This window comes from Theobroma cacao, chromosome 9 (genome assembly GCF_000208745.1).
Source record: "Theobroma cacao cultivar B97-61/B2 chromosome 9, Criollo_cocoa_genome_V2, whole genome shotgun sequence".
In the NCBI taxonomy this organism is placed as follows: Eukaryota; Viridiplantae; Streptophyta; class Magnoliopsida; order Malvales; family Malvaceae; genus Theobroma; species Theobroma cacao.
In genome coordinates, this window is record NC_030858.1 from 14719326 (window position 1) to 14740219 (window position 20894).

The following is a 20894-nucleotide window of genomic DNA, read 5'->3' on the forward strand; positions in this document are numbered from 1 at the left end:
TTAGGCCCAGACAAACACATGTCGAGCGTCCAGCTCAATTCTTTTTTAAACCACTAAATAGACTTTAATACCCTCCGTCCCTCCAGTCTAAAGCCCCAACTCTGTAGGGTTTATCTGTGGCTTTGAGTTGGAGAAACTTTGTCCGAGTCTCCGAAGGAGAAAAGCTAACCAAAGCGACTATTAAAAGCATTATCATGGGAAAACAATTCGGTGCAAAACGTGGTACTCTCTTCTTTCCTCGCTATCCCTTTCTCTTTTCATTCTTCTTTTCCTTTTATATAAAAAATATATTTCTGGAGTTAAATAATGCAAACGAGCTGCTAGATTTTGGGAATGTCTGTTATAATTTTGTTCTGCTACATTGCATTATAAGAATCGTTCTATTTTCTTCCTTTTATTATTTTGTAAAAAAAAATATGTGTTTTCCTTTTATAAGTAGGATTGAAAAGGCACAAGACAACGGATAAGTTTGAGAGAAGTGCAGTGGCAAGAAACAGAAAGCGTGTCAAACATGAGGTTACTCGTAGCTCCTCGCCTACTTTGCCAGGCATGTTGAACTTTTGGCCCCTCTATATGCATAGTTTTGTTTAATTTTATCTTTCCTTGACTATTTCTTGTATTCAAATTGATTGATAACAGAATTTTCATTAGAATTACTTGTCAAAAATCGTGTTTTTTAGTTTCAGTTTGATCATTACGGTGCATCAGTTTCTGAATTTTTGATCTGATATTTAGACTTAGGGACTTTCGCCTCTCGAGTTCATGCCCTGTTGATGAAAAATAGTGATTTTTACCATCCAGCCTGTTCATTGGAATTAATATTCTAAATTTCATTTAATTAATGAATTCAGCGGAATCATCTGGGGAAGAATCTAGTGGTGGTGCTTATGAGGAAATGAGTTATAAGGAGCCAACAATGTATGATAAGTTGTTGACAAAACTCAGGTCAAGTAACAAATCTGTTGTTGATGCCTATCAAAGGAGGTATTTTTGTCGTTCACTTTTATAGTTAAGCAGAGAGTTCATGTTGATTTTGGATTCTTAAACTATCGTGCTATTTATGATCTATTTCTTTCTGCAAGCTCACTTTAAATTGGACCTTTGTAGGCATTACTGATACCAATTGCATGATGCATTTTAGTATTGTTATGTTTCTTGGTCTTTGTATCAAACTGATTACATAGTTGAGCACGATTGTTCTATTTATTTTTTTTTTTGTTTTTCTAAACTAGATTTTCCTCCCACATGAAATTGGCATGTAAATTATGTAATCAGTCAATTATGAAACATAAAGCTCAAATAAATTAATAAATTCAAACATTTACTAAACCCTTCCTTTGGAAAATGTTTACATTAAATTAAGAAAATTGAAAACCATACAACTAATTGATATAAACTTTCAACCACTTGGAACTTGAAAATTTTGGTTGGTAGAAAATCCGATATGAGGTAATTATTCTTACTAAATGTGATGCGATAAAATAATATATTTTATGCATACTGACATGAAAATGAGAAATTACGTCAAACTTTTTTAACTATATTTTGTTAGTATGAAAGTGCAATACACTGAAACATTGTAAAGAATCTATGAATAACTTGTTTTTGTAGGACACAATGAAATTTCAACTATACCTAAACACTAACTAAAAAATTCTTTTGTGAAAATTAGCAGCCCGAAATCATTTTGTTACGAATATAATATATGTAAGTCAAAGTATATGAAATGACATACACGTTTGGTTAGATAGAGATTATTGTTCTTTTTTATGTAAGGATTACTGTTATTTTAATTATAATCAAATAAAATGACATAGCTGAGATTTAAGTATTTTCCTCAAAAAAGTTTCATATCCCTTAAGCTCCTTTTATATAGATTATGGATATATTTGTTTAGTCATCCCTTGGTGGACTATATACAATTTGTTGATAATATCTTTTTCTTTTATACACACAAACACACATATTATATGTAAAGAAAAGGAAAAAAAAAAAAAGAAATTTATGATTCATGTGAGGAAATGAAGCCTAATAGTTTATTATATTATTCTGTTATGAACAAAGACAAGTTGCAGAAGATGATGAAACTGATGGCACTGAATCATTTAGCATATCAGAGCAGGAGAATAGTGATGAGGGTAAGAAACATCTTACTATTTCTTCATACAATTAATATAAGTCTATAGTTTTTAACCTAATTGAGTGCAAGTATGTTCTGCCCCTTTCTGTATTGCTAATTTTTACACTTTGAACAACCTTTCATGCTAGCTTGGTGGTTTTATGACTGCTGTTTTGGGTTTTGGTTCAATTATTTTTGGGCTATGTATGATAAGAATTTAGGTGCATGCTACCTTGCTCCTTTAGGTGATGCCCACTATCGTTTCAGGGATAGAGGCATGTTGGAAGCAGGAGTGGGGATCCATTCCCTTTCTAAACCCTTCATCTTCCTGCTTCCAAGGTAGACTTGTTAAATTAGCAATCTCATAGGAATGGTGGTCTTGGCCAAAAGAAAAATCAATATTATCTGTGAAGATTTGACTGATACGGTAGCCTCCTATTAAAAAGAAAAAAAAGGAAACAAAGGGAAGTCTAGAGTTTGTGAACGATATCAAATGATGATCTAAGAATGAATATATATGGAAGACTATCTGTATTTATCAGATTAAGAATGACTATAGTGCTATAAGTTTGCAAGTCTGGCATGATGCCTTGGATATCATCTTTGCAGGAAGTTCTTCACAAGGGAACCGCATTGTAAATACCATAGTAAAAATCATATAAGAAGACTTCTAAGTAGCACCAAGTGCAAGTGAATCGATCAATTTGTCAGCATTAGTTGACTGCATCAGTTATTTGATCATTAATTACTTTGCATTATAGTTGGCTTAGGTGTGCCTTATTTGTATTGTGGTCTGCAAAATTATGAGCACTTTAATTTTGCATGGAGGGAATATGGTGCAGTAGTTTAAGTGGACATCAATGCTTAAGCCCTTAAGATATATTTTGGAGCCATATATTTTTGTAAGGGGTTCTAAGAGATAGAGATAAATGGTTGAAGGACAAGATCTGATCAATGAAATGGCTAGAGTGCATGTTTAGAGGCAGAAGTCTCTTTGAGTCTTTTCGTGGATGCAATTTCTAGCCTATAAAAAAGATCACAAGGTTTAAATTTTTATGTTGGAACTTGGTATTACAAAAGATCTTCTATACTTTCTCATCAAATTAATACATTTCGTTTTCATTGATTTTCTTTCTTAAACACACATGCATATTTTTTTTATTTTAATAAACAAAGGTTTCTTCTTGCTGACCCATTTTTTTCTTTTTTCTTTTTTCTTTTTCTTACATAGAAACTGATAATGACTCACTTAGAATGCAAGAACCTGACATGGTTGGTACTGAAGAACAGACTGAAGATGCTGAAACTGAAGATGACTTGGAAGCCTCTGACACAGATCAAGATGACGACTTGAGTGTCTGTGGTCCATCAGCTGTTGCCGCCAGGTCTGATTGAATGCTGTGACATTTTTTGTAATTTCAAGTAGTTTCTATCTTCTTAAAGTTGTTGGTTGTATGAATTAGAATTGACCACTTAAATTTAATTTCAAGAGGACTTAAAGGAAAGTAGTAAATATGTAGACTTGTTAACTCAGGCTTGATCAGTGCTTTTATCTGTTACCTTGTGACTTGCTGTGAAAATACGCTTGTGGTATGTTGTGAGAAGTTTAACTTGAGAAAAAGGTCCTTTCATTGAGTAGAATAAACTATGCACTTAGTAACCAATTTTCATCTAAATGACTTGCATTTTATTTGTAGAGGGATTTAGTTTAAGTATGTGAAGCACAATATAATACATATAGTACCCTTTTGAACTTTCAAAAGCTTGCTTTCCAGATTGTATGAGTATTAGTTTTTATTTTTGGAGCAATCAATATTCTTGACTTTTATAAATTAATGCATAGAGAGTTTTGACTCTTTATGTGAAGTTTATAATGATGTTTGGCATGCCATCATTTGTGATTATTTATGGGGTTGTCATTTTGAAGTTTGTGTATCATTTCTTTTTGCAGTTCATTTAGTAAACATGTTGAGTACAACTTGTCAAAAACGGAGGCTGAAGATTTGTCAAAGAAGAAATGGAAGTATACATGGGAGGTGTCTGCTGCTGACGTATCGAATTGCAAGTGGGTAGGAACAGGAGAGTGTTTTCTAAAGGTATGTCTGGTTGATATAACTTTTTGCTTTCTAATATTGTTTAACCAACCATCTAGCAGAATAATCTGCTTACCATGATTGGTTATTATTAAGTTGTGGCAGTTTCATCTACCCTCCCTATACTTAAGTTTAATATCTGAGCTTTCTTGATTTGAGGCCCACAGGTTAGCGTGTGTTGTCTCTGCTGGTCCCGCCTTTAATTTGCCTTGTTTTTCGTAGATTACTTGGCTTATTTTAGGAAGACTTCTTTGCATTAGGAACTCTGTAATGAAGTTGGGGTATAGACTGCTTTTTATGGCTTTAAAATTTTGAAAGACAAGAAGGAAAAAGAAGCAAGAAGAAAAGAGCATGATTTTCTGTAGACTGGGTTCTGAGATGCTGCTGGATGTTGATGTAGTTTCATGCTGAAATTTTAAATTGGTTTTGTTCCTGTTTCAGTTCAAATATAGGACTGCATCTATCATGCTTGGGATGAAAGGCATTGAATATTACTTTAAAGTGACTACTATAGTAATTTGAATCTTACTGTTTATTACAGTAATTGTCTTTGTTCTGTTTACATTTTGGAGATAAGAGGATGTCAGTGATGAGACCTTGAGCAGTGAATCCTAAACTCATTAGACAAAATGTTGTTCTTTGAACCCATAAAAGCAGCCCTTTCTCCTTGGCTGCTTCATGCTGAAGGTTTATTCCAGCAGCTCATAGAAGGAAGATGCAAAATTTGTTCTTCTAGTCCTGCTAATTATTAGGTTGCTTCAGCTACTAGAGGCAATGTTCTGGGTCAAAGCTGAATCCTATCTAAAGTAGAATATACTCATTTTTTTTCCATTTTTTCTTTTTTTTGAAGTACATCTTAGAGCATGCTGTATGATTAAAGAATTTGATTCTGCATTTTCACCTTTTGTTTTAATCTATTTCAACATTTATTTTGCAGGATGCTGACATGAATTCCAATTATGGTCTCAAGCAAAAGTTGTATAAACACTGGTTGGATGTCTACAAGACATCTGGAGGAAATGACTTCCATTCGTCTAGGCTGAGATGGTTCTTCTCTCTTTGTAAGTCCTCTTCATATGGTCGTCCATTGCTAATTGATTTAATAGCTGAGAGAATCAGCAGTATTACTTGTTACTGTTCTTATTTGGATTTTTTTAGTAACTCTTCTTTGTAGTCTTCATTCTTCAACATGCATCTATTATGAGTGAGATTTGTTCTTGACCACATATGTCTTATTGAAAAAATGGTGTTATGATAATAGTTATACTTGGGGATCAAGTTTTCAATAATCTTTGACACATATCGTAGTAGCATGTAGACATTTAAATTATAGAGCTCTTGCTGCTTTGTTGCTTTGATTATTGTAATTTTTCTCCTATTGTGAATGATAACCCTTTTTAAGGTGTGAAGCCTAAAGTAGCAAATGTTGGCCCCTCTCACGTGAAGCCTTACTTAACTGTATTTAAGCTTAATTGTCTCTGAAGAGACAATATGTTATCAAATCCACTTATCCTATTGTTAGAGATTAGGAGTATACACATCAATAGAGGGCAACCTGTTTTCTTGCAAACCATCCAAGTAAATTTTAGCAAATTTTGGTTTCATTTACTTTTAGTTGAGCAGGATTGATTCTCATACTGTTGTTATTGGGTATATAGATGATTTATGCATGACCAATGACCTTGGAAAATGCAAATAGTTATGCAAGTTTAAATTTGACTTTAGGTGAGAAGGGTGGTGTAATGATAATGAAAATGATAATGTTATTAGGCAGAACTTTATATCATACTTTACAAATAGTAAAACGTGCATAAATATATGAATAAATATATCCCAATGTTTGATTTGAATTTCCAACCTTTACTATGAATATCTGTCATCTTTTCCCTGATTAATATTGCTATTTTTATATTTGTTGATATATATTTCGGTATGCCCACATTTTGGAGGTCGCAATATTTCCATTGATATAGATATTTAACATTTTGGTCTCAAAAGAAGTAATTTATCACCTAATAGCCAAGGTAATCTGCTGTATTACAGATTTTTTACATGATGTACCATTATTAAAGTTAAAAAAAAAAAATAAGCATTTCATCTTTGGAGACGGTTGCTTGATTTTATTCAAAATTTACTTTACTGTTCTGGTATATTGTACGACTAGTTTTTGTGCATTTATACTTTTATTAATTTGTCCTTAATGTTGTTGAGTCTTAGTTTCAATCAGAAAAAGTTGTGTGTCGTTTGGTATTGATTAATTACATATTTTTGTTTGATTTTAAGGTGCATCTGGTATTTATGTTTTGGTTATGTGAGTGATACTGTGACTGGTTGTCCTCAGGCGACAGTTATCGCGATATATTGCACTGTGAGAAGAAACCTTTCTATCACAAGGGCCTCGAAGAAGACTCAAATATCATGGATGCCTATATTATGCATTCTGTGTGTACTTGTCTTGCCCTTTGCTGCTGTGTGATTTCTTTTACGCTTTATGTTAGATTTTTGAGTAAGTTTGCAATGATAAAATAATATATCATGCAGCTCAATCACATTTTCAGAACTAGAGATCTTGTGAGAAAGAATGATGGAAAAATCAGCAAGCATCAAGAGAGTACAAAGGAGGAGATACTTCCAGGTGATAGTTTCCTTGATCAAGGGTTTACTCGTCCTAAGGTATTGGCCAGCATCTGATTGATGAAGATAAAATTTTTTTGTCAAAAAATTGGCAAATTGGCCAGCATATGATTGATAAGGTCTTGCAAGATGTTTATCTATTTATCCTAAGCATGACATTGGGCATATATGTATACCAGAACATAAGTTCTGGAGAAAGGGAAACTCATTCCAAATTTATCCCATGTGAGGCTGACTAACATTCATCTTAGACCTTGGCAACTGCTTATTATAATAAATTAAGACTAAGTGGCTGTGCAACTCATGGGAAGAAAGTCAATCTGAAATTGTGGAAATAAAATTAACCTCCAAAAAATGCAGAGACCAAAACTAGTTTTGTTGATTTGGATCATAGTTTTCTAAATAATTAATCTTAATCAATGGCTAACCAGCATAATTCCTGATATTTAATGTGTTTTATGTTCTCTGGACCAATAGTTGACACGCTCCTTTTTGTTTTTTGGAACTGTTTTCTGTGATGATTTATGTTTTACATGACTAGCATGTGAAATGCGACACTGTTTACATGGCTGTGATTTTGTTCTGCAGGAGCCTGCCTGACAGAACTTTTCAAAATTTGTCTTCAATATCATCTAATCTGTTTCTGCTCAACAAAACACTTGGTTGTGCTTAATCTGTCAGATTTGTTTATTTAATGATGCAGGTTCTGATTTTATTGCCACTGAGAAGCACTGCACTTCGTGTCATTGAGAGGTTAATAAAACTAACCCCTGCAACTTCAAAGGTACTTATTTCTTGGATTAGCTCTTTGCAAGTCATTCTTTATTGACAGTATAGAGATCCTCTGAATATCTATGTAATATGAATTAGTAGAGCCAGAACTAGCTCGTTACACTTTGCTTTAACTGACAACTTGATTTGCATGCATTGATTTAGCTGATTTATCTCCCTTGATAAGTCTCTAGAAGTCAAGATCTGTCTCCTGTGATAAGTTTTAAGCCAATAAAACCTGGTGGTTTGCCTTGGTATAATTAAGACATAAGTGTCAGATATTTTATGGGATGAATTACCATTTAAATTCCAAGTTTTGAACCTTTCTTTCAGACTTAAATATTCCAAAATTCTCTTGTCAGAAAAAAAAAGAAGAAGCGTAAAATACACCTATCTCCCTAAGTTTTGCCTATAATTCCACTTGGGTCCATTAGTATTTGAAATAGACAGTCTGTCCCAAAAGAATATCTTTCGTTGGACACATAAATCTTGTCGTTAGTCAGCCGTTAGTGTTTTCATTACTTTAATGAAGTGGCAGCATTTTTAGGACAATTTTGCCCTTCCTTCATCTCTAAACCAACCAGTAGCTAAAACTCTCTCTAAATCCAAATTTCATTGCTGAAATGCTCCAGATTTGTTGTTGATATTTGGCACTGCGACTCAAAATCAACTTGTGAAGAGAAACTATAAACCCATGTTTGGATTTTTGGTGGGTGATTCAAAGTGAGGTTGAAAGGTGGGAAGAGAAAATGAAGGTTGAGTTGTTGAGTTGATTTTACTTATTTGTTTATGGGTTTAGAAACCTCAAACCCATGTTTGATCTAAGTTTTGAGTTTCAAAGCTTGTTGTGAGAACTCGACATTTTTTAGTTGTGAGATTTGAAGGTGTTTGATAAAATTCCCCGAAGAGCTATTGACACAATACTGTTCATATTTTTTATGCAATGGGCATTTTAGACATTTCATGTTTGCCGTTAATGCTGTTTACATATTTGGGCAGACATTGTCTATTTCGAATACTAATGGACCCACGTGTAATTATGGGCAAAACATAGGGAGGTAGGGGTATTTTACCCAGAAAAGAAATCTAGAATGCGTGATTAAGCTTAATCACTTGCTTGCTCATCCCTCTTATGTTATAGTTTGTCAAGCAATGGAAACGATTTTTTTACAAGGAGCACCGCCCTTCTCTTTCTCCTTGTGTAAAGAAATTCAAAATGTACTTAAAATATGTATGGTTTCTTTACTTAGATATGCTTCACATAGCTTTTGTACACCTATTTGTGAATTTGGTTTTATTAATAAGTACATTATATCCTATTAAAGCAACAACCAAACTTAGTACTATTAAGTGAAACTTATGACCTACTCTTCTTCAGCAACAATGCAGGCACTCATTATTTTATAACTGGTCTTGCAAGCCTGTTTTCTGTAAATATCTGTATGAGTACTTTGGTGATTCATACTTTATTAATGTTTGCAATCAGTTCTTGCATATAAAAGTCGCTGTTTAATTTGGTTGTTAATTAAATAAAGGAGAGTTTTTGAAGGTTTTATTGTCCATATTTATAATATTTATTCTTTCCAGGTTAATGTGGAGCACATTGACCGTTTCTATCAAGACTTTGGATCAGAAGAGGTTGAAGGTGATGAGGAAATGGAGGAGCAATCAAAGAATGCTAAGCCTCAGAAGCCTTCCAAACCTTCTGATCATCAATCACTTTTTAAGGGCGACACAAGGGATGACTTCATGATAGGCATTAAATTTACTAGGTAAAGTACTATGAATGACCAGTGGTCCACAAGATTAAGAAGTTTTCTTGTATATTTTTTAGAAACTATCTGATTATTATATTTAGTTATGGATTTTATCAAGTTAACTTCTATTTTAATCTTTTCTCCCAGACTTGCTAAGCAGTTTTAATGTTAATATTACTATTATTATTATTATTATTATTGGTGTCCTCTAATCTCATTATTTTTTTTTAATATTTTATCTCCCTGCAGGAAGACCATAAAGTTATATGGTGATTTCTATTCCTCAGACATTATTGTTGCTTCTCCTCTAGAATTAATGACAGTAAGCATTAAGCCTTCTTTAAACTTTGTTGAGCCTTTGTATTCTGATTAGACTCGTGTAAAATATAAATATAGTTCTCTTCACTCCTCAGGTTACTGTACAAAGCAAATATTGAAGAAACAATAATATTGTCTGCTTGCAATTATTGTATAAGACTCTCACCAGATACTTTATTTTCAATTGATGAAATTAAATGTATGACTTGATGCATGACACCAACTCACTAACCTTAAGTTATCTGGCAGAAAAAGTGTAGTCTATGCTTACAGATATAGAAAGAAAAATGAAATAGCAAGAGGAAGAGGAAGAAGAATATGAAATAACAACTGCAAGAAGTGGTCTTTTATTTTACTGGCTCTAGATTCTTTTCTATCCAAGTTACATCAGGAAGACAGTTTGATAAATTTTATATGAAATTCAAGCTTTTTATATGTTACTAAGGTCTATGTTATGAAACAATCTTAGTTTTATCGGCTAACTACTTGTATCATATCACAAAGAGGATGTGAAGGATCAACAGTGAGGAATATCAATCATATTCAGCCTAGACTTATCTCCCAGCTTTTGAAGAAGTTCAAGATACATGTTGCTCCTCTTCCTTCCCCCTCCCCCCCCCCCCCCCCTCTCTTAGTTTCAATTATCTCAAGGACCAAATTTTTAGTGAGCATGATTGCTATCTGACATGTAGGAAAAGGCTTAGTTTGTTGTTATTGTTGTACAGTTATCTCAAGGTGTTGATTATGTTTAATTCAATAAGTTGATTTTCTATCCAGATTGTGAACCAAGGCTTTTCTGTTGATCATAAACCATGAATAAAACACAATCACCTTCCATTTCTGAGACATTGGTCTTTGTTAATATGAGTTGGCCTATGAAAAACTCTTCTTAGTCCAAGGCATTTGCCGCTTTGTAAATACATTCATATTTATAAATTATGATCTAGGAAAAAGAGAGAGAGAGAGGGAGGGGGGGTGGGAGATGGGTTCTTTTGTTTTCTACTGTTCTTCCCTTTAATTCAATATTGGAAAGAGCTCTTCTACAGATTGTTAAGAACCTTGCACAGTCTAAAACTTGACCATAACTACGGCCTTTTCTGTTTTTTTTAATAAGTGGGCTATACAATGGAAGGTAGCCCTCTCCCATCCCATTACCCCAATCCCTAGTGAAGATGAGAATTTATGCAGGACAACCACCTATGGATGTTGCTAGCTGAGTTAGCTAGCAACTGTTGCTATGGCCAATTTAACCACAAATAATTTGTCTTGGTTAATAGTTAACATCACTTGTTCAAAATTTGACATTGTCAAGTCAGGCAACCTACTTTGACATAGAGGGAAATTACATATAGTATATATTTTCTCATTTACATTCACTAAGTCACCCAACATAATCAAGATACAAAACTAGAATAAAAGCGAATGAACTTAAAGTAAGAGAAAGCTGCAGTGTTTCCTGTAAAATTTATATTACTGTATCATCTCTTTTTAGATATGTAATGTTATATTTATTGATCTAAACGCCTCAATGTTGCTTTCCTCATACTATTCATTTTTCAGTTTGATTTGAAGCACATCGACCATTGCATGCATAAATGCATATCATTTTAAAACACTCAGTTGATGACATTTAATTTTTGCTAGAAATTTGGGAAGGCAGCAAAAAATAAGGAATCAGACACTGACTATTTGTCTTCTATAGAGGTAGTTTTTCGTGCATAGTAATCTACTTTTTGGAGTGTGCATTTCTTCATTTAGGGGTGCATCCCTATTTTTTATTGAACTTAAACGACGAGAAAATGAGCATGTTTTATTGTATGAACAGGTTGTTATTATTGATCATGCGGATGTAATATCATTACAGGTACTTTGCATGATCAAATTTATCTTTTTGGGTCCTTTTTTTTCCTTTTTATTATATTGAGTAGAATGCCTAACTTTTCCCCCCTTTCTTAATGAATGAAATCTAGAATTGGAGTTTTCTGACTTCTGTTGTTGAGCGTCTGAACCATATACCATCCAAGCAGCATGGAACTAATGTTATGCGCATTAGACAGTGGCATGTTTCAAGAAATTTCTCAAGTTGATATTTTCTATCTTCTTTTTTTCCTCTTTCTATATGGAAATAATTTGACTCCTATAAGTTGTTTTCTTCTTTAGGTATTTGGATGGATTTGCCAGATTTTATCGGCAGACGATTATTTTAGGTTATTATTTAAATCCAGGTAATGGAGTTTCTGCTTTTGATGAACTATGCCTATGTTTGTAATTACTTGCTACAGTGCAAAGCTAGCATTTGTCAGCTCCAGTGCATTTACCTTCTCCCATCTTCTTTCTTTACTCCCCTGTTGAGCTGTGTAACTGAGTGTAGAAAGCTTGTAGCCTAGTAGCTTGCCTGATCCAAGAATTTAATTTCAGTCATGCAGGCATAGTTTTTTATCATTTTTGGAATTCCAGAATGACTTTTACTAATACTAATCTTTCACAAAGGTATCAGTCTGTCATGTATTAGGCTAGACTTGAATTAAGAATTTTTAAAATCATATACCTTCATGTTATTGTGCCTATGCTTTTGTAATTAATTTTGTGTGGTTAAGTACATCAGTGATGTGTGTAAAAATTTAAAATGAAAAATAAGCCCCTTGAGTGTCTCTTGATGCATATGGCTATTGCACAAATATTGCTAATCTCTTCGACACATTCTTATTCCAGACATGAATGCTCTTTTCAATCACCAGTGTGTTAACTATCAAGGAAAGGTATGACCATCTCGTTTTGTTCTTTTTCTATATATCTCACATTACTCAGAGGGAAATATTGTTTGGGTTGCTTTTGGAAATTTGAGAATTTGGATTATAATATAAATTGTGTAATAAAACTCATGTAAACTTGACTTTCAGGATTATTTCTAATTCATGGAATTGTTGCATCTTCATTTAGTGGTAAATTTGTGAATTTTAAATCCATCTTCTCCTACCTATATGTATATATTGAATCTTAACTAGTTTTTATGTAGTGTGTGCATTTCATCCTCACAATATATATAACAAGCCAAATCCAAATCCACTCTCTCTAATGCATGTTCCCAAACGTAGCATTAAAGTATTTCTACACTTTGTTGCATAGGCATTTCTATGTCTCTGCAAGCCTTAAGAAATAAGAATTATATCTTTGTTTGAATGGTTACAGAGCAAAGAATAGGAAAGCAAATGTTGTTGATTTCTCATAGTGGATGTGTAGTTAACAAGTAATATAGAAATGAAGTAGAGTATCGTTCTTACAAAGAATTGTTTAATTCTTACTATTAACTACTAAAATTATAACACCTTAATTTTATCCAAACAATTAAAATAGAAAAGAAAAATTAAAACTAATAAACTGAAACTACAATTAAATAGTAAATAAAACTCACTTGGCTACTAGACCTAAGATTATGATATCCCTCAATACTTCATTTGATTATTGTTTCGCTTTCTTAACTCAATTTAATGGATTAAGTTGTTAACCTAGAGTCTTAAATTATTTACAAGTCACTGTCGAGTTTCTCATAAAAATACCTCTCCTAATTAATTTATTATATGTTTATGCAAATTAAATTGAAGAAAGATTCATTAAATTTGTGCTCTAATCCTGGTTACATATAGTTTATAGGTGTATGTCTAATCTATATGAAAATCAAATCACCTAATGAACCAAGTGTATTCGATCATACGCTATTCTATTCAAGGTCTACTTAAATCTCTTTCGTCAAGGTTTAACTTAGGTTTTCAATTCAATCTAATTGGTGGTCAGTCAACTAGAAGCATTAAGAACAGAATAAAATAAACAACTTAAATCTATCAAACATAAGTAAAAAAGAGGTAAATAATTAAGACTACATATTGAGTTTAATTATAATCTTAGATTAACAATTTATCAAGTCGCATATTATTATCCAATAAAATTTAAATATTAAAAACAAAACCAAGAAAATAAGAGAATAAAAAAAAAATATAAAAAAACTCAAGAATTGTATTCTTGATCTCCAAATCTCCTTGAATCTTGTAAATTTTTCTTAACTTCAATGACTCTGTGGCTTGACTCTCAGTTGTTAATCTGGTGTTTCTTCGTTCTTTTTAAGTTCCCCGAAAGGTTGTTTTTATAGGCTTTGAAGTTAGGCTAAGTTGGTTAGAGAAAGAAGTCAATTTTAGTTGGAATTTCCTCACCGGGCTACCTGAGTTGCAACTTTACCCAATTAATTAATAGAAATTGTAATTGCTCTAGGACTGCTACAGTATGTCAACTTCGACAAGATTTTTGACCATCTTACAAGCCGAATTGGGTGAAGTGGTAAACGTGAAAGTTGTAGCTTTTTCTCTTATCTTTCCAATGATCGAAGAATCACTTCATTTGGAGCTCTGTAGAGAGAGTTATGGCTAAAATATTGAAACAAGTGCATTAGAAGTCTGTACCTTGAAATTGTTCTCCTTTTTCCATTAAAATTCTTCTTTCATCAAACACTTACAAAAACACAAATAAATTAATAACAATCTATCTTAGTCACATTAACACCAAATTAAGCATAAAATTAACTAAGATTAGATTGACTCACCTAAAATAACTAATTTAAAATAATTAAATAAAATCTACTAATTTTTATACATTACTACGAGAATTAGGCTAAATTACTATCAAAATTAAGCTCAAATAACTCTTATATCATAGAGTTATCAGCAAACTTTTGTTTTGTTTGTTTTATTTGATAGGGAGAGAGAGAATGCATGAGATGATTAAAGAGTAGAACTTTGCTCATCAGTTTACCTAGCTATTCTACATACCCTCCTTTCTAAACATTCTTTTAACCCTTTAGTTGGCCAACTGATTAGAATGTGTGTGCACAAGGCTTTTGCATATTGTTGCTATGACCTTTAAATGGGGGAAAAGATAAAGAACTTGAAAGTAATTGCAGTTTCTTAAACTTTGTTGGAAATAGAAAACCCACTATTGGGGCTCTAATCTATAAGCTCTAGCTTTAGAACCATTTAGCAAACAAAAATGAAAAAGGAAAAAGAAATGCTACGAAGTAATAGTTAATTACTTGTCTCTACAGGTGAAGTCAGTGCGTGAGCATAATGGTGTTCTTCCTAAAGTTTTATCCCAAGCGCGGCAGGTAAGCCTGGCTAGATTTGCATTTTTATTAGATCACACATTTTCTTATGCTCTGCCTTGTTCAGATGCCATTAACATACTTTCTTGGGCAATGTCCTCAATGGATGTTGACCTTCCAAGCAAAATGTAAATTGAGATTTTAATATACTACTCATTTATGTCCTCATTTGATGCATGTACTAGGATACGCCACATGCAGTTGCTATGTTATATTAGTTGATAAGAGAAGAATTTTTTATTTTTGTTGTATACTATTATTCATTTTTTTTATTTTCTTTTAACTGATTTTACCTTTGGTGAGTATATTTAGCGATTAAATAACAGGAAAAGAGGGTAAAACTTTTAGGAGTGATAGTAAATAAACATCATTTTGGTGATAGCCTTTAAGGCAAGAATGTAATTGCAAAGGGAAGGATACAGCCTTTGAAGAACCTGTATACTTGTATTATTTAGGTTATTTTCATGTACATGACAATGTAATTTTTGCAAATCCTGCACCCTATAGTTAATTAGTTATGTTGCTGTCATTTTTATATTACCCTAGGAGTTTTGTTGAAGGTATGACATAGGTCAGGTGGCCCACAACCTAATATATTAGATGACAATGGGCAAGATGCAGATAGAGTTGTGTCGGGATGCATGTCCCAGGGGACATCATACCAGCATGGTACCCCCACAAATGGGCCTACGTGGCACAACCTGTTTTAGAGGCTGGCCTGACCCAAGTTGACTCGTCGTGAGGGTATTTTGGTCAAAGAAATAAAATGCTAGTTTATAGTGGGTATTTTGGTCAAAGGGATTGAAGTAATACTTCCAAAGAAAACTAATTTACTGGGTACTAGGTTTGTGCTTGGGGCTTTGTCTTTGGACAATGAAATTCAGGAAATTGATTCTGATTCAGTACACCCTGTGACAAACAAGCATTTTCTACCTTGCTAAAGCCAGTAAACTTCACCAATTTCCTCCAAAAGCTACATAAGCATTATTCTCAACTTGCCCATTCCAGAATGCATGAGTCTTATTACAGACTTGTCTAATCTGGATGGTTGATCATGGTGTACTGGAGACACACAAAATGAACCAAAAATGGCTGTTGGAGCAGGACAGAAAGCAGTATTGCTGTTGCACTCTTGCACCCTTCAATTGCCACCCACCCACTTGTTTTCAATGAACTAATAGGATAAGTGATTGATAATGTTGTCTTTAATTTTGAATTAAGAATTAAATTTAATATTATTTAAATTTGCAATCAGATTTTTTTGGCTTTGAATATTCCATGAATGAGAGTAGAACAGTAACTTACAACTGGTCATTGGAAGCAAATAACATAGATGTTATTTCTTATATTCTTATAAAGCATTTAAAGCCTTCTCTTGTTGTTTGTTCCTTGTGGCTAGAAAACTTATACTCTTTCGGTACTGGAAATGCATCTCAATCAATTAGGTTTAAGCAATATTATTAAATAAGGGCTTGTTATCCAATTCTTTTTTTTATCTTTTTATTACTCTAAAATTTGTGTGCAAGTATAAGAATTATTTGTTTCCGTATCAAAATCTACCAAATATCCTGAGTGGGGGATGTTACCATGAGTACCATAACCCATATAGTGACACAACAAAGCTTACCCCTTGTATTGCATGTTGGTTCATACATGCCCTTGTGTCCATGCTGCAAACAAAAACGTACCACAATCTTGTAAATCTTGAGCTACATGCCTTAAAGATGGCAAGATTAAGCTAGCAGATGTCAGACTTCTAATATGATTGATCAACATGAAAGACTGTGTTGTCTGCCTCACACTTAGAAGAGGTGCCACTTTGAACCCTTTTGACACCTCTTCTTGTTTAGGTTAGAACCTAGGATTTAAAAAAGGATCCCATTTGTTGTTAACCAAAATGTTTAGGTTTGTTCTTCCATAATTCTCCTAGTTCTCCAATTGGGAGTTTCTCATCCCCTATTTCTATTTCATTTTTTAATTTTATTTCCATCATAAGAAACAAGACTGGACTGATACTACTTTATTCAGATTTTACATCTCCCACATATGGATCTTTGGAGCTGTTTGGTTATTAAATCAAGCACTGCCAAGTTGCAAAAATGTCCTTTTACTCTTTTTCTTTCCCCATGTAATGTGAATAATAAACAATTTCCCTTATTGTAATTGTAGGTCAGATATTGTTGTTTGTAATTGTCTTCTTATCGCCTGATATGTGAATTTAGCTCATCTATGTCACTTATGTTTCCTTGAGAGGTAGGCATTAATTTTAGGTTATCCTGATATTTTTGTGCTCTTTGACTTCGACAGATATATGAAAGATTTGATGCAGACTCAATAGCTGAGGTTGATGATGCTCGTCTTGAATATTTTGCTAAGAAGGTTCATTCTCTCCAAAGTTATTTTGTTGTTTCAATGTGTCTTCTTTTGGAAAACCTGCAAATATTAGATTGCACTCATTAATGGTGCCTAGTCATAGGAGGGTCTTGCAGCTTCTTTTGGTAAAAGTAACACTCCAACAACAAAGAAATCATGAAAATAGAATTTAAATAATGATTTTTTGCATGATCAAAACATTAAACAATGAGATCTTATTTTATCTCCTTTCTCATTAGGAAAATATTGGAGTCCATGTTCCTAGTAAAAAACATAACAATATTTTGAAGCAGAAATCCTAAAGTTTATGTTGCCAGGCTATGGCAATTTACAGTAACTCGGTTCAGTAATAGGGTGCAAATGTAAGAAAGATCTTCCTTCACTTCCTTCACCAACTCTAATAATGACATCATAGTGTTTCTTATCCACAGGATAGAAATGTGTGAAGTAATTTTAGAGAGGTATATATGCATTGGAACAGATGTATATAATCCATTTAGTTGTTATTTATCAAGAAGCAGAATTGTTCTGACAATACCAGAAGAAAGCTAATATTTTATTGTTTTACCTTATACACATGATTATTGGTTGTTAGGATGCTAATTTTTTGGAAGCTCAACTACACGGGCACCTCAACTTCTTATCTTTGAGATGTGCCTGCATGCATTTAACTAGACACTAAGGCTCCATTTGATTGATCCTTTTGTTATTTGTCTTTTGTTTTCTACTATTCATTTTTTGTTTTTTGCTTTTTCCTTTCTAATCATTTTTTGCTGAAAAAGCAAAAAGCAAAAGCATCAACCAAATGGAGCCTAAGAAATTGAATAGGAATGCTTCCTTGATCTAATTATATAGTTGCAGCAAACTTTGAAGAAGACCATATTGATTTTTGCATAGTGTATTTACTTAAAAGTGTAGGATAGGATGTAGGGATGCATCATTAGAGGTGTCCAGGGCTGGGCAGACCACGTAAGCCTGCAAGTCTTCCACAACAATTTGGGTGGGCTTGGACATCTCTTTCTGATATATTGGGCCAGACCTGGACAAAATAAGTTAAGCTTAATAAAATCCTAGGATTGGGCCTGGACAAAGTTAAAGGCCGAAGCCCAGACTGGATAATTGAGTTTGTGTTTCTCTAAATGTTTTTCATTATACATACTAGGAAGTGATGTTACTTATTTTATACTTACATTTTAAATATTCTAATAAATAAGACATATAATCGTCTGGGTTATGGGCAAGCTTGGATTTGGAATTCCAAGCCCAGCCCAACTTCTACTTTTATTCGGCCCAACTAGGTGTTGGCAAAGGCTTTTTTCGTTAAAGGGTGCAAAAGTCCTGCTTGGGAGATGGATACCTCTAATTATCATGTAGGAGACTGCACATTCTCTGAGCATCCATGGAATAAAAACTGGAGGAAGATATTTTATTTTCCTTTTCTACATTTCCTTGTTAATAAAATTAGGTTAAGTTTTGTTCAGTCTCTCATACTTATGTCCTGAATAGATTAGTAGTGTTTTGTGTAAGTTCTGCATAGCATGAATTGTATATTTTGGAGTGTGTTGTGTTTATTGGGACAAATATGCTTTTGGCTCCATCCTATGGGTGAGCGAATACTGGGTTGGGGGATCCTATATGCTCTTTGAAATTTGTATGGGATTTGTTAGAAACTCATCCACAGAGAATCATATTGTAAACTCCCTATTGGATAAGCACCCTACGAGCTTGTTGTAGTTTTCTCTTTCAGTTTGGAGGTGCCTATGTAAATACATATTCACCTCAATGAAAAGGCACCGAGAAGGATTGGGCTTGCTGTTGAAGAATACAACTTGCTTTTATCTTATCTTTGTCAAATATCAACTTATACATTGATGATTTTCCTGATCCAGGTGTTTCCTAAGATAAAAGATTCTGAACAGGTACTTGTGCTTAAGCCTTCTTTGAAAAAATGCTGTAGTTCTATTAAGTTCAAAGTCTTACTATATTTTTCATTCATTGAGCTCTTTTATAGGGTGGGATTATGCTATTTGCGAGTTCTTACTTTGAATTTGTTCGACTTCGAAATTTCTTGAAGTCTCAGAATGCATCATTCTGTTTGCTCGGGGAGTAAGATACTATATTTCTACTTTCGTTCTGTGTGTTATCAGTTCATTTTATGCTGCATGCTGGTAGCCTTCTGTCTTTGTTTTAAAACTTTACTTTCCCTTATTGGTTAGTCATAAGTTTTTTCTTTTTTTTAGTTACACAGATCAGAGAGATATATCTCGCGCACGAGTTTGGTTTTTTGAAGGGAAGCGAAAGATCATGCTTTACACTGAGAGAATTCATTTTTATCGCAGATATAAGGTTCTTTAAACTGCTTTTGTCTCTGTATTCATAGCACAATGGCATTTCCTTATTTAGACACCCTACACTGGCTTTTATTTTTGTGACATCTTGTAAATTGTGATTTGAATGAATATGAAAAGTAAAATGAGTTGTGTCGATAAATGGTGTTAATGCCTCTTAATTTTCCTGGTGCCTAGATTCGTGGTATTCGAAATTTGATTATCTATTCTCTGCCAGAGAGGAAGGAGTTTTACCCTGAGGTGAGTGTGATTACCATAAACTTGATTACCCTTTTCTCTGTTGCTCAGCTTTCTTTCTAAATCTAATTAGCACATGCCTCTTTTATTCCAGATTGTCAATATGCTTGAAGGGTCAGATGACATGGCATGCACCATATTATTTTCTCTGTTTGATAAGCTACGGGTAATGTCTTACGATCTTGTTACGTAGGTTAGTCATATGCAATCCAAGCATCCCAGCGTATCTCCTCCATTGCTGGATGGCAGTGGATAGAGTTGTGATGATAGTATTGGAGGGTGATAATTGTGTAGGGGCCTTCTAGCCTTCACCTTGGTAAAAAGCAGCAGTATTTGCTGTGATAGTATTGTTTTAGTTTTTGTCGAAGATGTTTTGAGGTGGTTGAAACAGCAAATCTGCTCTGACCTTTAATTAAGCTTAATATTGCAGCAGAAACTGAGCAAAAGATTGGAAAGTAATTAAGAAAGATTAGGCTGAAAACTGAAAGCATGCATATTTGGTTATTTTTTCCCTGATCATCATTGACATGCGTGAATCTCTGTACTACAGTATTCTTGAATTGTCCGAGTTTCTTTTCCTATGTAATATTTTGTCTGCTGACATGAGTATTTGCTTTCTTCTGACTTCTGCCTTGCTAGCTTGAGAGAATCGTTGGATCTGCTCCGGCAAAAAGAATGATCAAATCAGAGAAGGGGGTCTTTGTTTTCTGCTGAAACTCAATTTTCTTCCCAGGAGATCATAGCTGGTGGCCAGGGAAGAATGATGGAAAGCAACTTCCCACAGGGAACAATGACTGTCATGAGGTTGTATGAGGATTGCTAACAAAAATTAGCAATATCATCATATGCTTATAGAAACCGTTAGTTGTTATTGTTAAAAGGCAAAGCCACCATAGATTAGTTGTTTTTTAGGCCTCAGCAGGTGATTGGAAATCTGGTTTGATTGTTGTAGTCTTGTTGAACATCTTCCTTGGTATATAGAAAATTGAACTCTTGCCTCCACAATGCTGTTTTTCCCATGAGTTTTCTCAATGTATAACTAAAAGGATGTAATGTAACTTGTATGATGGAATGCATTCTATTTGGTTGTCAGTTTTA

The 20894-nt window shown here is 33.6% G+C and overlaps 1 protein-coding gene across 3 annotated transcripts; it reads left to right on the top strand.

The window, feature by feature from the left end:
* On the top strand, positions 20-20894 carry LOC18589341 (U3 small nucleolar RNA-associated protein 25). Of its 3 annotated transcripts, none has more exons than XM_018127779.1 (25): positions 20-222; positions 437-547; positions 852-984; positions 2065-2138; positions 3351-3504; positions 4071-4215; positions 5150-5273; positions 6554-6654; positions 6754-6885; positions 7550-7630; positions 9205-9389; positions 9624-9696; positions 11337-11396; positions 11518-11556; positions 11663-11751; positions 11853-11917; positions 12405-12451; positions 14782-14841; positions 17146-17217; positions 19101-19130; positions 19223-19317; positions 19452-19557; positions 19737-19799; positions 19891-19962; positions 20436-20894. In XM_018127779.1, the coding sequence occupies exons 1-25, from the start codon at positions 195-197 to the stop codon at positions 20508-20510; spliced, it is 2214 nt and encodes a 737-aa protein (XP_017983268.1). In that variant the 5' UTR covers positions 20-194; the 3' UTR covers positions 20511-20894. The 3 variants fall into 3 exon arrangements, with proteins under 3 accessions (XP_017983268.1, XP_007014328.1, XP_017983269.1); XM_007014266.2 differs by having other exon boundaries at positions 440-547; XM_018127780.1 differs by having other exon boundaries at positions 20-219; positions 440-547.

What these genes read in the sequence shown, in the direction of transcription:
- LOC18589341 (XM_018127779.1), top strand. Translation starts at nt 195, where the DNA reads ATGGGAAAACAATTCGGTGCAAAACGTG. An exon ending in CTCCTCTAGAATTAATGACA is followed by an intron (nt 9,697 to 11,336) that starts GTAAGCATTAAG and finishes AATTTTTGCTAG; the next exon opens with AAATTTGGGAAGGCAGCAAA. An exon ending in ATTTTTATCGCAGATATAAG is followed by an intron (nt 19,558 to 19,736) that starts GTTCTTTAAACT and finishes CCTGGTGCCTAG; the next exon opens with ATTCGTGGTATTCGAAATTT.